Below are 17,589 nucleotides of genomic sequence, written 5' to 3' on the forward strand. Positions count from 1 at the left end.
AAAAAAAAAAGGGGCCCATACTCCCCCCCGAAAAAGGCTTTGCCACCCGAGCTCCGTTGCCGTTTGTTCCCAGGGTTTTCGTAATGGGTCCGTTGATTGGGCTTCGCTCTCCTGTGAAAGGGCCGGGCGGCAAAGAGTTTTGCGTTCTGGTTGACTCTCCTGATTGACCGAAAATAATAACAATAAAAGTAATAAAAACAAAAAAGATGAACGCCACAAATAATCCCGACCCCTCGGCCCGGTTGGTGGGTGGGATTTTCCGGCCAAACTTTTTTTTTCCAAACCTTTCTACCCCGACGGTTGTTATTACATTACTATTCTTGTCGCTTTTTTGTTCCTTCTTCTTCTACTTCTTCTACTACGTCACAACACTTCCCATTCCCACGGTAGATAAGGATGCTGGCGCTGTTTTTCCGCGCATTGTTCCCCGCGAGTACGCGATGCAGCATACGCGATGGCTTTTGTTTTTGTTTGACAAGGCACGTTAGCGAACGCGAACAAAACGTACGTGAACACATCGCGCTCGGGCGAAGGTGGTTCGGGTGGGCTGATGGATGGAAGCAAACAGTTTCGCGTATTAATCACTCCACCGAGCGCGAACGCTTTCCATTTTTCAAATGAGTTTCAAACCGTCCGCCCGTGTGTGTGTGAGCGTGTTTTCCATCCTGGCTCGAGAGTGGGGCCCATATAGGGCAACTTCAAGGTACGAGCAAACAAGCGTTCGCTGGTCAGGTTCAGGCAGCGCTTTAACGCAATGGCCACCGTTCTGCCGGTTCCGAAAGTTGCTGGGCGGCTTTTGCTTGATGGTGTCGACAGTCGTTTTTTTTTGTTCGCCTGCCTGCTTTTTCATAGGCCCATTTCGCAGGATTTGCTGCTTTCGACCTCTTCTCCGCAATGGACGTCTGCACGCCCTATTGTCCAGTATTTCTGCAGCGAGGGATTTATGAAACCCATTGTTTACCGTTTCTCAAGCACTCGGCGGGCTTTCAGGGGGCGTAATCCGAGGAACAAAACAAAACTGAACGAAACAGAGCGCCTGTTAGACGATCGCATTTGTTTTGTAAATACGCAATATTGCTATGAAATGCAATACGCACACACACTTGCGTGTTACGACTTAGAACGGTCAAACACTACGTCTATGCTTGTGTCATGGATAGACGGACTGATGTCGGAATAGGTTATTAAATTCACTATCGGTGCTGGTACACCCTCTTTTAGAAAAAATGCGGCAACATATGTTTAATTACAGAAATATCTTGTGTCCTGCTAGCAGTAGAGGTGCATGATTCCTTCACTCCTAAACCATACTGGGTTTAATCTGGCTTGATGTAAGCCTTCACTTTGCTAATTATGTTACTGCGACTAGTGCAGCTATATGCTCTGATGAAACGTCACGCAATTGCTCTTTGTTGTTGTGTCCTTCTCACCCATAAAATAGCACATTCTTCACTGTCACTTTATCGGCACAAATTCCATCGTACAACTCAATCAAGACGCTGGTTTGAAGCTGATAGCTCGCAGGCAATCCGTTTGACCGATGCTTCCGCGACCTTTCCGGCTGGGCAGAGATCTCGCTAATTGAATGCCTGCAATTACGCTCACCGGTGCAATAAACACGGAATTAAATAAATAGCGCACCATTCGCCTAGGATTTCAATCGCGACCCCGAACAACCACGCACGGCCCCATTTTAATCGCTACGCTTCCGGCATTCATTTTATCGTTGATTTATCCGGCAGCATCAAACCGGCGGCGATCGCATTAGCATAGATAACACGGCCCGTTCGCCCCCCGTCGTGTTCCCAGGAGAAGCAGCAAAATTAATTCCGCGCTCTGCTTCGGCACCGTGTTCGTTCGGGGAAAAAAGATTTTTCCTCGGTGCAAATTAAAAATCAATGAAACACGCTCCCACATCAAAGCGCACGTGGGGTGGATTTTTTTTTTTGCTTCTTCTTTCCATCGCACAGCTAGAGAGAAAAAGAGAGAATTAGAGAGAGAGAGACGGAAAAAAGAAGAGAAAATGCCAATAACAACATTCTCCCCATTTCCGCTCATGCATGCTCGCTGCCATGCACTTAAGCATAGCTTCATCTGGCGCGTAATGAAGCCTCGCAGCGATCGACACGAGCGTGGTGATGATTCACACCGCAGTTTATGCTCCCCCGAAGAACTTTTAGCATAAAACCGAAGTGGGCGGATCCGGCGCGGGAACCGAATTGGAAGGCGAAAAGGAAGATCAGGCCACGGCCGGCTCGCAGTCGACACCTTGCGAGGCGTCGAGCGCTGGTGTATCTGGTAATTGGTGTTATAATAAAGTGATAAAATCTTACGCAATCAAAATTACCCTCCAGTGACAGAGAGAAAAAAAATAATTTACGACCAAATTCATCGCCGCCGGCACTCGAGATGGAGTGGGCTTTTGAGAGTGTGTTTTTCTTCTTTTGGTTGCTGTTTTGGCTGCAGCCTTTCCGTTTTGGCTTAAAAGCGAGTATAGGGCCGTGATAAACTGGCACGTGAGTTCACACCGAAGCGCTGATATAAATCGTTGCGCTTGTCGAAGCGCTCGAAACGAGTTAGCAGCTTGCAGAAGCGGACCCAGTTGCCGTCTGGTGGCCACCAAACTCGACTACATTAAACTGCACGAAACGGACTCGGGAACTCGGGCAAGACGGCTCACGACAACTCCCATCGGGACAGCAAAACATCGATACTGTGTCCGTGGCGCGTAGCAGCAAGAGAGCGAGTTCCAAAACGAACAGAAAACAAAAAAAACCAACCCACGAAGCACCGGGCAAAAGAGGCAAAAAAGGATAATTTAATCTACCAACCCGTATCAGGATCGAAGTTTCGCGCGCGCGTTTCCTACACGAGCAAGGACCCTTACGCGAGGATCGTGCCGTGGCGCTGCTGCGCTCTCCTTTCGATCGAATTACCACGTTTTCCGTTTTCCACCTCGTCCTCGTGGCCGGGACCACTGGGAGCCTTTTTTTATCCGCTAGCCTCACTTCTGCCCCAATCCTGCCAGCCCTGTGGCGCAGTTCACTAAAAATGGAAATAAAATAAAGTACTTCCCCTTACGCTCCGTCGCATCAGCAGCAACAGCAGCAGCAGCAGCAAACCGGCACGGAAAGGTGAAACCCCACGGTCGGAAGGTGGCTCATTAGGTGGAATTAAGTAATAAATTGGGAGTAGCAATACCCGGTACGTTTCACCTTAATGATTCGCGCGGGTTGCCGCTGTCGGCGGGCGGCTTGACGTTGTTGATTGTCTTTCGGTTTTATTTTCCAGAGCAGAGCGTCGTTTCCGCAGCTCACGCGCTCGGGGCGCTTTTGTTTCGTCGCCTCCCTCGGTCGCCACGGTTTTTCCGCGTTGATACCGGCGGTTATGAGTTTACCCCGGGCACTAAACACCAACCGGGTAGCTGGCGGCAGCCCGCCCACCCGTTTGAAGGGGAAAACTTTTTAGCATCCGGGGATCGTTCATTATTTTAACTTTTTCTCTTCACCGTTTCCCATCATCCTTGCCGGGTGGTGCCGGGTGGTTGAGAAAAATAAAAGTTTTATTTATTTGCGGGCGTGTGAGAGAGGTGTATTTTTCTATTCTCCTTTTTTTTTTGTTTTGTTTCGCACCACTTTTCAATAGAAATCACACCGCCCTTGGTTGGCTCGCACAGGGTGGCTTCTTTTCCGTACGGCTGGTCCGATTTACGACACAGCCTGCCGAGGCGCAGCACACTTGCAATGATTGCAATTTGTTTCGGCGCAATCGAAGGACATTCCGTGGCAAGAGAGAAACATCCAGGAGAGAGAAAGGGCCTCGAACACCGAGGACTGCTAACCCTTCCCGGAAAGGGATCCGTGCTTGAAAAATGCCCTAGCCGGGAAACTTGATTAATGGTACCTGCCGTTTGTTGCTGCCATTTTTCCGGACGATGTGACCGGTAATGGGAAAATGCTCCGTTTTATTTTAGCCGACCCCGAAATTAAAGCCACCAGGAGGCTGGGTTGATGAATATTCGCCCATTACGCGCGGAAGTTTGTGCCCCGAAACTCAACCGCTTCCTGCTAGTAATGACAAAACTCGTTTGCCGTTTCGCTGGGCATCGTTGCTGTGTGGCAAGGCTTCGCCGGAAGAAATCACCTCTGCTTCCAGCTGCCCGTTCCATGCAGTGTGTTAAAGCTAATTATGTTATTAAGACGGTTTTTTTTGTTGCTAAACTGCAAAAAGCGCTCCTCGATGAATAGGCCATAATTTAATATTAGGATTTGACTTATCCACAAACTTCTTTCTTGTATGAGCGTTTCGGCAGGGCTAATGAACATTAATCATATGCAAGTTGAGACGAATTGGAGTAAATAATAACATATGGTTCCTGCAACGTCATTATCTCCAAAGATAACTGCAATATCTGTTTCGTTGGTAGCTTTCTTGTACTGTTTTTTCTGCCTTTCTTTTCATGCAATACTAATCACACACATCCTTAAGCTGTTTTATTACAACCAACAACATAAGCTTCAGTTGAATAAAAGCGTAGGTAACCGTTTCGTCACGGCATGTCAGCGATACAATCTCTTGCCTAAATAAACGCGAAACGGCAACGTGCATTCACCACGCAAGCACTAATGCATCCTCCAAATCATTCTCCTGCTCTTCGCGTGGCGTAACCACGCCAACCGGGGAATTATCAACCGCCTGCAATTACTGCCGCAGCTCGGTTCTGACGTCAGTCGTCCTGGCAACAGCGCATCCGACTACTACGATCCCTCAGTAGCGCTCGGCAGTTGCCGAGTGTGCGACAAAAAAAAATTCCATGCCCTTTTCTGACGTGCCCTCGACGGTGTTTTCAAAGTCTCGTGCCCGCATTCGGTCGCAGTGACGTAACGGAGCGGCCAATAGAACCCCCCTGACCCTGTAACCTCACCACCAGCCGGTTGCATAAACTCATCTTAAATTGTCACCTAGACACCGACGGTACCGAACACACACCCCTAATGCCACCACGTAGATGGAGGTGGGCGATTTGGTGAATTCTAAGCCGGCACTTTTCCAGCCAGCGAAAAGCTTAGCCGGGCGCAATCCGGAAGCTTTGCGGGAAACGATGCACCAGCCAACTACCCTTCGCATGCCACCCCTCGTAGGGGCCAGTGTCCGTGCCCGAAGGCACGTACTCGCTCGGTACGTGTTGCTTGCCGCCATTGGACGCTGGAGCACCGTCAGTCCCTTGTTGTTGACCGGCCGCCAGTGTGTCCAACCGCCCGGAACCGGAAGCTGGTGGAAAAGTGAAAAAGAGCTGTATCCAGAAATGATGAGGTTTGAAAAGCCCCAATGCTCCGGCGCCCCGTTTTGCGTCTCACTGGCGTCCCTCACCTGACGGAGCCGTTTAACCGATGGAGCCCCTAAACCAGACTGCAGATTGTTGTGGATACGGAGGAAGCGGAAAATTGCTAGTTTAAAATACAAATCACGATTCCGAATGCGGTTTCGTCTCATCGTCTGCCCTCACCACACACTCACACACACACCAGAGTCGGAGCGTAAAATTGTTCTCGATTGCACCTAGCGAGGCTTATCGAGAGAACCGGGGCCGGAATCGGTTGGTCGGAAGAGGAAAACAATCTGGTTTGTGTCCTGTCAGGTGTTATTTGCTGCAGTCTGACGCTATGCACACCGCGCCCATTGCGTGGTGAGGCGGGAAAACCTGAAGGGGCTTCGGTGTTGCCCAGCAGACGGAAGGAACGCCGTTAGCCTCATTTCCGGTTGCATCCGTGAGTGGCATCGGTGGTCCACTCCGGTGCATGCAGAGCTTCACAGCAAAGGTGGAAACTTTGCTCGCTCGCACAAGTATCGAAGTTTCGATTGGCTCCGATGGTGGTGCAGCGTTTGCCGCTCGCGTACTGCAGATCCTGCCACCGGATAGCGTTTCCTTTTGCACGATCTGTCCCACAACGAGGACAATACACAGGACACGGACAGTGGCAGTGTGTTATGAATGCTGCGCTCGCTACCGGTCTAATGTAATTATAAGACAGTCGAGCAAATTATTGCCATCTTATTCGGAATCTTTCGAATGAGCCCAACAACCGACACAGCTTCCTTGTTCCGAGACATTCGAACTCCGTTCACACGCTGCTGGGGGAAAAGCTGGCTACCGTTAGGCTTTCTGTCCTCCAGACTCTCGCACTTGTTGTTGCGCTTTGATAGCACACAAAAGCTTTCTCTCCACCCTTCCCGATTTCAAACGATGCATATTTTCAAACCTAATCAAATCGGATTACTGCTCTCAGGCTAACTGAATATGCGGCCGAGACCACCATCGGCGTACTAAGCCCGCAATATCGTGTTACAGCATGGACGGCTTACGAAGAGGCGCACGCAAAGGCGGATTGGTTGAATCTCGTTAATCCCGAGCATTCAATACGGTCACGCGTATTGTGCGACGGATCGACCTAACTACCAGCGGCTGTGGTGCATCGGATTACGGGCTGGAAAGGTTTGACCATGCGTAGCGGCAAACTGACACCGACCGGCGAGTCTATTATATCGATATGAATATTAAATCTAATTTAAGACCTTCGCAATTGAGCTCCAATAATTGCAGCCACCGTCTTTGGCTCGTGACAGTAAATCTAAATTACCATCCCGTCTCGTTTACTCTTTCTGCTTCGGGAGCTCTTTATGCCAGGGGACCAGCGTGCACGAGCTCACGTTGGTAGTATTATTTCAACTTGCATCCTTTACGGCTGAGCCCGGCCAACAGGCGTTTGGCAGCGATGTGCCGAGTTTGTGCGAGCTGCATCGCATTAAACCTAAATGGCTTTAATTGTGAAAGTTGTTTGGTGGCGTGCACTAACAGTGCGAGGAACTTTATTATTGCTAAGGCTCGAACAAGATAAACCCACGTTTCCATATCGTCGTATCGCTATATGAAATACCAACATCGTTTTTGCTCACACCACATTGTTGTCGATTGTTTGTTTTTAAAAGATCGAGTGGTCGACTATAATTGAAGAAAGTTTAAGAATCTTGTTGAAATGAGAGTAGCATTATTCTGTTTTGTTTTTCTGCAAACAAGTCATCTGTTGTGCTAATCATATCTAATCAAATCAATGTTGCTTGTACTTTTTTACAGGACTTTTGGAGTAAACGATACTGACTGATGGATCGTGGAAGTCGTGAAACATATCAGCACATTATGGCAAACACACAACGTGGACTGCTTGAAAGGACCCGCATTCAAATGCAACACATTCATTGAAAAAGGTACGTAATTTGTGTGGTTGTAAAATGAGTCGGTTACTTACTATTAGCAAAGCTGCAGTTAAAAACATGCTTCGTCGAACGTAAGGTACAGCATATTGCGTTTCCTAGCGCTACATACCACGCAACTAGCATTAATAAGTAGTCCGCACACACCCAAACGAACGAGTCCGATCAAGTTTAATTGACGTTCACCTGAGAAGGATACCGGGTCGGTGGGCACTCGATTTAGTGATCAAATCACGCGAAAGAACTAATCACAATCCCCGGTATCGGCCGGGGTGGAAAAACAAAACCCCCAGTGCCAGTCGAATCACCGCTCATTTACTTGCTGACAAGGATCACCTTTCGCACCTGCTAAAGGCAAGGCATATTAGCAAAGCAAGGCTCCGGCTGCACCAAGGCAATAGCACCTCTTGCTTTTGCTGCGTGTCAGATTCGGTCCTCCCAGCCCAGTCGGTGGCTGCCCCAGTGGACGTGCCGCCAGGCCGCGTACGATGAAAGCCAGTTCTCCACGAGGGGTGACGACTCAACCACGGAAATTGCCACCCCCAACGCGAGAGACAGGAAAGTGGATAAGCGAACTCGTTATGCCGTTACGCCGGCACCGGCCAGGGCCTCATTTGCAGTCCGGCGGTGTCTTGTATCTGTTCGGCCAAATTTATTCAACTAATTATCACATCATTTTCCCATTATCTACTACACTTGGATTCTCGCCTTTTTTTTCCCTCCACCCTCTTCGAAGCATTCCACACGGTGGGGATTTTTGTTTTTTTTTTTTGCAGCTCTAGTGGTGAGGGAGTTTGGCTTCATCCGAGTGTTTGCGGCAATCCCCTATGGGCTGAGGCGTGTCGTGGGAACGTTGAAGCAGAACCAGGAGATGTAAGAAATTGTCCCCATACCAGACGTGCTGGTAGCAACATCATTAGGTACTCGTTCATGGGGCAGTGTTGGGAGGAAGCATAGAACGGGACGGCACACAGAAGAAAGGGACAAACGGACAAGGATAACAACAACAAAACGCTAGCACAGTGACGATCGCAGCAATGCTTTTTTGTGCGTTATGATGGCACAAATTTGCTTACATTTCTTTGTACGATGAAGCAATATGAATACTGAGCGGTTTTTTTTTTTTTGGACTTTTGACTTGTGGTAAAAGAACAATTTTATCAAACCCCAAAAAACGATCGGAATATTACTCTTAGTGCTTCAATTAGCCTCATGCCAAATTAATGCTCATCTGCCCGAATTGTTGCCCGAAAGTTGTCATACTCAGCGGAATAAAACGTTCGCTCGCGGTTACGGTTTTTGTTTCACAGTAACCCGACCAAGAACGAGAACACTCCTCCACAATGCGCCTAAATGTGCAGACAATTTTCACCACCGTTACCACCGCACGGGGCGGCACTGTAAATGGCGAAATATCCACACAATTTCACCCCTCGCACTGCAATGGCCGCCACGCCGTCGTAAAACCGTAAGTTAATGCCGCAATCTTTCACGCCACTTTTGGGCGTACTTCGGCGCGTGGGATGCAGCTTCTGCGCCTCGTTTCCATTCGGAAAAACCCCGAGCTGACACGTGGCATCCCGTGGCTGGCTCCGGATGTATCCATCCCGTGCGTCTGACACCGCCAGCGCCAGTAGCGCCGTTGTACCGCAGCCACTTTGGGATTTCAATCGCAACATCTGAAGCTTCCGTTTTTCCCCCAGGCTCACGCGGAGTGTGGGTGTGCCTTGGAACAGCCCACCACCCACCGCATCCGGTGTCATTCTGCGCGGGAAATTCCGGTCCCGAGCGAACGGAGGGGGAAAAACCTGGCACGCCGCACGCGAGGTGAAACTTATTATGACTAACGTCACTCGGTTGGAAAGTATTTTCCCAGGCTTGTCTTTACCAGCAACCAGCCCACCCACTCACGAGCGACTCACCGGGCATTACCTTAGGCGCCGGTTTCCCGAGTTCTTGTGGATGTTCGGGTGTTCGTGGCCCCGCTCCGGGAGGCGCGTTTTCCTTGCGGAATCATAAATAAGTGGAATGACTTTACATTACAGCGGAGAATATTAATTTAGTACTGCCATTGCATCGCGCGCTTGATGGGATCAGCAAAATTGTGAGCAAAATGAAGTGTTTGCTCCCTCGCTGCGCCGGTATCGTGGCGTGCCTTATTTTATCTCCCCATCCGCTTTCAATTCCTTTGAGGCGTTCCCGCTCGCCGGTTTGCCACCGCGGTGGCTAAAACTTACTCATCACTTTTACTCACGTCTTCTTTAGCGGCTTCTCATTTCTTATCTGCCACTTCGCGCCTCGCCGTTGTGGAAAATCGGTCGCATCACAAGAGAGGAGGTGAATAGCACATTTAGCACCCTAAAAAAGAAGAGACTTTCATGTTGGGAATAGCGAGAGGCATAGGCCTTGTTAGTTACCGTCTCACACTGCTCGGTGCGATGCGCGACAGTAAATGATTTATGCTGCGCATAAAAGCGAACGTAATGCTAAGCTTCTGCTGCGTAAAATTGGTCCCGCTAATTTCACTACGGGGGGCGTGGAACTCTGAATATTTTCACGTTTTTTTTGTGTTGCTTCGCTGAAAAATAACGTGCCTGATGTCGACTAACTTACGCGCACATACGCACCTGGTGCTAAAAAAAAACCATACGAGAAGGAATCATTTCCAACCGACCGTTCTCAAAACGCATCCCAATCGAAACGATATCAATCTAAAGCAGTCCAGGTGGCGTCTTCTCGGGTAAATGCAACTGTAATTTCGAACAACCACTTGATAGGACATTCAGCTAACGGCACAAATGTCCACAATGCTCGCACGTGTTTGAATGTTTTGAAACAGCATGACACTGGTGTAAGCCACCACCCCCCGTCGAGACCGGAGGCAGTGAAACATAAGCTCAACTATTGCTGTATCGCTTTGTAATTAGTTCGAATCGTCCGAACTTTTAATCCCTAACGAGAAGTGTCAAGATTTCACACTCACACGCCAGTGCTCGGTGTAGCGATCGAGTTAGGAGCTTCCCGCTCTTGAGCTTTTCCCAACCACCGTTAGAGTGGGTTCGAAATAAATGTAGTGTCCCGAGCACCAACCGGGGTACGGGGTGTTTGGAAGCGACCGGTGCAACCGGTTCCACCCTGAAGCTCATTAGAAACACACGCATAAAAAGTGAAGCTAAAATGTTGTAATCTGTTTATGCTCACACCCGCAGCACCCGGTCTCGGACGATGGCACACGAACAAATGGAACCCGGGGGCGAACACAAAACGATGACTCACCGGTGGGTTGGAGAAAGAAAAGTCATACTTCTGCCGGCTCGGACAGGTAGCCGTGCCCGTCAACCGAGCTGGAAACTAATCTTGAGGGCTAGCTCCGCAAACTTGGTCGTGTGGTGGAGCCTGACCACGCCGGCGGGCCGATGTTTCGGTGTAAAACTACGGTAATTTAAAAGGGAAACTTTCCCTTCTCAAGCTCGGCTGCATTGTGCGCGATGGTTTGGGGTGTTTTTTTTTTCTTTCTGTATTCTCCTGCACCCATTCTAGTCGCCTTCTGCAGCACACTTTCTCCCATTTCGTATCGTTTGCTGGCACGTTAACGCTTTGCTGAACTCGAGCTGTTGCCTTCCGGTTGTCTCGCGGCTGCACAAAAACCGGCCCAACCTGCAGTTCGTTTTCACTGGTTTCCCCACTTTTTTGTGTTTTGTTTCACCATCGCTGCCCGGTTGTTAACCGCAAATAACTCACCCGTTCCAAACGCTGCTGCTTCTGCTGTTGCTTGCAAGCGGAACAACCATGGCAAAAGAACAACGCTCGTGGAATAAAATCTAACCCGGAACGGAACAGAAAACCCCGCGGTTCTGGGAAACGAAAGGAAGACAAAAACACAACCACCGACGCAATAGCTAGCGATGGTTAGTGCTGTTCGGCTCGTAGCCGCATACGGCTGCACTCGAGTCGAGCAAAAATGAATTCCTTCCAGATACCTGCCGGCCCACATCATGTGCCCTTGGTAGCTGATGTTAAGACCATTATTGCTCGATACTACCGCCGCAGCTGCTCGGCTCCGGCACGAGTTCGGTCTCAACGATGATCATGCTGATGCTGATGATGCTAATCCTTCCACCTGGTGCCGCTGCAATTGCAGTCCGTTGCGCGAGCGGAGAACATTTTCGACCTCCCCAGGTACATGTTGCTGGGCTGCGAGGCTGCATTATGCTCGGCCGTGTTCTACCCGTTCCGCAGTTGAAGCATCCTCTGATAGATGTTACGCTTAATCCGAAGCGTAGTTGCCGCCTGTTGGGCGCTCGCTTTGTAGCTCAGGTTCGGTCCGCGTAAACGGGCCGTGTGGCTTGCTTTATGTACTGACGCTGCTGCATCGCGGGACGGCTGTAACGAACGAATGGCCGTTGGTGCATCGGGCGACGCAGCAAAAACGAGCCGGATAGCCTGCGGGCAGTGGAGTCGTTTGTAGGTTTGCATATATTGTAGCCACTTTGTTTTTCTTGGCACCGGTAAAAAGATACAATTGTGCAACGCCGAAGGCGACTTGTGGCGATGTTTTCCGTGTGGCCTCATGCATTTGCTCCCCCTGCCAAGTGGCTGACTTTAAATAGGGCACATTTGCACCACAGATGCACTGGGTGGTAGTTTCAACTACGCCGGCACTTACACTGAGAGAGAGAGGTTTACAGTGCAGCACATCTATTACGATCAAACTCGCACGGGACCGCAAGAAAACACGTTGCCAAGCATAAATAGTATTGAAACGCACGTGCTGTCTGGTTTGGAAGGCGTTTTTGAAACGATAAAGTTGATTTATTCCATTGCAAGCGATTCCAAACGAGCTTAGGAGAGTGCGATTTTGCTTCATTTACACGACTGCTGAGAAGCATGACAAGAATCAAATTCATGCTTGACGTTATCTTACACGTTTTCGGTTGCCAAACAACTCCACCATTTTCAACGCCCTTTTGCTGAAGATTAAATAGACAGAGTGTAAATAAATCGCAACGAAACAACACGCACGAGGCTCTGCATCGAAATCTCTGTACAAGTACGGGCTTGATTTACAGGCACGTGCCGCTCGCAACCACGATAGCCATCATTTACCGGGCGAGTGAATAAAACTATAAATCTGAAGCGTGCTTCTTTGGGTCGTTTTTTATCACGTTGCTCCGGTGCGGCTCGCTGGTCTGGTGAACGATCTCGGCCGGGGAACGAGTGTTTGAACGAGCGGCTTTTCCCGCTGTATCATCCACCGGTGTGTAGCTTTGGACGACGTTAACCTCGACCGCACGACAGCCATATTCCACCGGTTCAATCGGTGTTACCCTTCTCCATCGTATTAATCACCGAAAGTGTACCTTCCCTAATCAATTATGCACGATAAGAACCACATCGTGGTAATCCCACTTCATCGGTTAGAGTGGTGTTGGTGAGCCAAAGAGGGCCAGCAAAGAGGCCTCCCGACAGGAGGGCTTGATTTACCGCTGATTGAAGCTCACCGTGGTGGTAATGGGAATTGATTACAGGTTTGTGTCCGCGAATAACTCAATCACCAAGCATGTTATTTTAAAACAGGAGAAACCCTGCAATTGCTGTAATAATCGGTATCATCAACCGCACATACCAGGCGCCTCCATGGTAGCTCAACACGTACAAACCACCAGGCGTCTCCATCGCGATGCATTGAAAACAAAAATTATAAACAACTATCGATTAACCATGGGTTTTCCGCCTACTAATCTGTATTTTCAGATCACCAACGGTAGCATCAGTCACCGATGTAACATTCAAAGCGCAACCGTAGAATAATGAAGCCTTACAAGTGGTAGGAAGTTCGAGAGCTTCCGCAGCGTTACAAGGAGTCAATTAAAACCCGATTTAGTGTAGCCACCGTTGCCAAAGCGCATCAAAAGTGATCCAAACAGCCACCATACCAATCGAAGCTCCACCTCGGCCCCCGAAACAGAATCAATTTCCGTGGCCAAGGAGATGAGTGCAACCTGGCGTGTGGTGGTATTCGTGGCGATACTATGGCGGTTCTGCTACAATAAGCATCTATTCGCTCATTGCTGTCCTCTAGAGTGCATCTGTTTATCGCAAACGCAGGTATTATTACCGTTTTAGAATCCATATTAGCATATTCTTCATGCCATTGTCTTCATCTTACGATTCTCAAACAAATGCACTAGTTTATACATTTCTTTAACTTTGAGTTCATACAAAGTCAAATTGACACCACCACAGGCATCTGTTCAGGAACAAATGGAAAGAGAGAAAGATGCCAAGTACAGCATTAAGTATGCCAAACGGAAAAAAATCCCATATCAACAGAACGAACAGTGTCCTTCCCATTTTTGCATTGTGTATTGGGGTGAAGGTCTTCCGATCCTTACGGATGCTTGCCTTTACTGCTGCCTTTTTCAACCACTACCAACAAACGCACCGTCTCAAAACGAACCCAAATCGAAGCATGCTGGGCTCAAACAAGATGAAAATGTAGGCTTCATTCGTGCGCAACCAAGCCTCGGAAGGATCGGCCCATTCGATTGCGACTCACGTATACGAAGGTGCTGCGGGTTATGCATCGACCCAAGGCAACCTTACTGTATTTCTCCACCAGCTTCGGATGCCTCTCACTCTGTCAGGCCTATTCGGGAACGTTCGACCCACTTTCTTCCAGCTGCCAGCTGAACCAACCCAAACGAAACAAGATTTAGATTAAATCCTTTTTTCGGGGGTGTCGAGAGACGAAACAACACAGAACACAAAAAAAACGCTGATAACTAAAGCCCTTACCTTCCTCGCAAAAGCGAAAATTGTGCCCCAAGCTTTCTTTGTGTCCTACGCCACGGTGAACCGAAAGCCCCCCGATCCGTTCGCAGAGTGGCGGGAGTTGTCTCTTTGGGTTGCACCTTCCACCATGACTTTACCGGTCACATTTTGTCATGTTTACTTTGGCGTTTGACCGAATTCTGCCTTCACTCATCAGCAGCTTCGGACCGAGACCCTAAACATGCTGCGTCTCACAGCGTCTCATCACTGCGCAAATGTCATAATTTGAAATGTTGATTCGCTCACCTAATCATAGCAATACGGGCCGGTCCCGGCGGACGTCTGGGAACGAGTCCGTGGGCATTTGTGTTGGCGTCAGTGTAAGCATGTGTTATTACGTTCCTTTTTTGTTTTTCCCCGTCCCCGTGGTCGTGGCCCATCGTGGCCAGGGTCCCATCGTGTGTCCGCCATTTGAAGGCTGCCGCCTGCTTCCCAAATAAAAAAGCCACTCTCCGTCTCCAAAAGTCGACTAGTTCGACGACACAAAATTTGACGACGTTTCGGGTGGAACGAGCCGACGGGTTACATTTAACTCTCACGCTATCCTCTTGGCCCTACCCGGCTACCGGGGTGCTTAATAGGACAACAACGAATAGAGGCCCAGGGTCGAAGACGACGACGACCATGATGATGATGATGATGCCGACGCAGCAGCTGCTATCAAAGGGTCCGCTCAAAGGTTTAACCGTGGAAGGAACTGAATCATTCCGGCACCCTTGCAAAATGCCACCGGCCAGGTTAACCCGTGCCAAAGCGAAAGGTCTGACCAGGTCGAACAGGCAGAGAACCGGACCGAAGGTAAAGGGCTCACATCACAACACTCGCCTGCCTGCCAGTGCAGGTTCCACGGCCTAGCGAAGGCGATAAAAGGGCTATCCGATTTAGCTTGAGCTCATTCATTATTCAGCTTGCAATAACGATACTCCGGCCAGGTGGGAAAGCTACCCGATGGTTGATGGAACGGGCAGCAGCTCGAGGGAGAACGAATAAAACCTAACGTAACACACAAGCAGGCACTTACAAAGTTATGGAAAACATCATCACTGGAAATTGGTTCGGGTCACCCCCACCGTTGCCAACCGGTTCACATACTGCCATCCTGGAAAGGTCGCTTTTTTTCTTGCGAACAAAAAAACGCCTCACAGGTCCACCGTTGCTGCTCATGCCGTGGCTCATATCTGCAATCCGGCAAGTGGCGCACCGAACAGCCTGGCAGGGCTTCCACGCTGTGCCGAATTGAGCGCACGGTGGCGCATAAAAAATAGATAGCCTACTAAGAGCGCTCCCGCCTACGCTCTTCGGTGTTGGGCCTTGAAGGTCGACCTCCGACCGGTGCATCTTGAAAATCCGACAACTTGCTGAAACTGCGCTATCGCCACTTGAAGCAACGATTACAGCCCACCGGTACATGATTCGTTACGGTCGCTCTCGGATTGCTTCCTTGGGGTTAAGTGGAAAGCCTCTCCCACAGATGGGCTGAATGTTTTGCCCGGCGAGCCTATAACCTTTTTAGAATCGGTGAGAATGAAGCAACCTCGTAGCTGACTGCAGGATCCCACGAGTGGGTTTTTGTAATCGATTTACGGCTTCCAAACGGTTATAGGCAATACTCCATCAGTAGTCATTCGGCGCTGGGCGTTGCCGATGGGAAAGCAAGCTGAGAAATTGTACCATTTTCTTCTGTTCATTTCGTTACAAAATGTACACGGGAAGTGTTTATTATTCGCGATGTTTTATCACTTTGACATATATTGACAGCTGGAAACGTCAATTTGTATTATTTTTTCGTATCAGCGTCTCGTTCAACTTGCTATAGTTATGATCGACCCCACGTGCACATTTATTTTAATGCTTTTTCCCACGTTAGGTTCTCGAGTACTCGTGATGTCAATACCGTCTATCATTGAGGCTCGGCTTACGTTATTTCTTCACAAATCGCTGATACCCGTCCATATTCGTCATCTGTCACTCGCTTACTCACTAACGATCTGTCCAATTTGAACTCCCTCTCTCTCTCTGCCATTCGAATTTTTCCCAGGTCATGTGCAACACCGGTGCATTGCGCGAGATCCCACTCAAAGCCATCCCGGTGACGGTGGAGCAGCTTTCCCTCACGAAGAACTACTTCCCGATAATCAAAAGTGACGCATTCGGGGGATTGCGCGCGCTCCGGAAACTGTCACTCGATGGCAACAACATCACCACCATCAAACCGTTTGCGTTCCGTGGTCTTCCGCGGTTGCGAGACCTTTCGATTCAGCACACGCCACTCGCGACGGTCGCTTCGTTTGCGTTCGCTGGGTTGCAGAACGTGTCACAGATTTTACTCTCACACAACAAGATCCTGCGCATCGAGGGGTACGCTTTTGCTGGGGCCGTCAACATCCGGTTGATCCATCTCGGCGACAACCCGACCGTCACGATCGAGACGAACGCCTTCTCGAGCCTCAGCAACGTCGATCGGCTCATACTGCCCTCTGGCATTCGGTCGATAGAACCGGACGCGTTCTACGGGCTCGAAACGGTCAGCTACTTGAAACTGTCGTTCATGGACTTGGCCACCCTCGAACCGTACACCTTCCGGGGGCTGACGAACGTGAAGCTGCTTTCACTGCAGGAATCCGATCTGGGCATCATTCGAGCCGGAGCATTCGATGGGCTGGTACATGTGGAGCTGCTCAACATCCTCAACAACAAGATCGACGCGATCCAGGAGCTCAACATCACGGCTGCCAATCGGATTCGAGTGCTGCGGATACAGGGCAACCATCTGCTCGAGACGCCGGATAGTGGCTCGATCGTGCTCGAGGGCATCGAGACGCTGCATGTAAATAGCAATTACTTCCCGTGTGGTTGCCACATCCACACGCTTCTAGATAGTCCGCTCGCGAACGGAAGCTACACGTCGCACGGTGGCGCCTCCGGTGACTTCCTGTCCAAGAACTACTGCATCTCTCCGCTTGAGGTTAACGGGCTGCCGATGAGCGCGATCGATCTCTACTCGATCGGACGCTGTCTGGAGCAGGTCACACGTGAAAACTTCGAAGCGTCCAATTCGGCTGGTGCAAACTCCTGGCGAGGGATATCGTGGCGTTGGTGGAACTCCGGGCAGAGCAGTCGTGTTCGTTTTCACCGATCCAAGACGCTCATCGAAGCCGTCTCGTCAGCCGTGCGGTTTCTGACGCGATCGCCCCTGCCCTCGATGGTATTGATTTGGTGTTTTCAAAATTTTAGCTTAAAAATCAGTTGAACATTGCCTGACCGTGTAGGATTGATGAAACGGTGAAAATGCTGTCTCGCTGTGTTTCGCTACGTTTGCTTTCAGGATACTGCATTCGTTTGGCGTACCGAAAAGCATTTAGAATAAATAATTAGCAACCTATACTGGCACTATTGTACACAGAAAGGGTGTGAAAAGTCGATGAATTATGTTGCCGTACATTTTGTTTACTTTCCTGCGAGTTTACCAACATTGAGTTTTACTAT

General features: G+C 49.5%; 1 protein-coding gene across 1 annotated transcript; it reads left to right on the forward strand.

Annotated features, from left to right (window-relative positions):
* The first annotated feature begins 13,260 nt into the window (after positions 1–13,260).
* Positions 13,261–17,353, forward strand: LOC128720633 (leucine-rich repeat and immunoglobulin-like domain-containing nogo receptor-interacting protein 1). Its single transcript, XM_053814312.1, has 2 exons — positions 13,261–13,377; positions 16,142–17,353. Exons 1-2 carry the CDS (start codon positions 13,261–13,263, stop codon positions 17,351–17,353), a joined length of 1,329 nt encoding a protein of 442 aa, XP_053670287.1.
* Positions 17,354–17,589: the final 236 nt, after the last annotated feature.

This window comes from Anopheles nili, chromosome 2 (assembly GCF_943737925.1).
Source record: "Anopheles nili chromosome 2, idAnoNiliSN_F5_01, whole genome shotgun sequence".
NCBI lineage: Eukaryota > Metazoa > Arthropoda > Insecta > Diptera > Culicidae > Anopheles > Anopheles nili.

Bases quoted from the DNA above. Each gene is read 5' to 3' on its own strand.
- LOC128720633 (XM_053814312.1), top strand. From the start codon at position 13,261: ATGAGTGCAACCTGGCGTGTGGTGGTATTCGTGGCGATACTATGGCGG. The intron at 13,378-16,141 runs GTATTATTACCG...AATTTTTCCCAG, and splicing joins TCTGTTTATCGCAAACGCAG to GTCATGTGCAACACCGGTGC.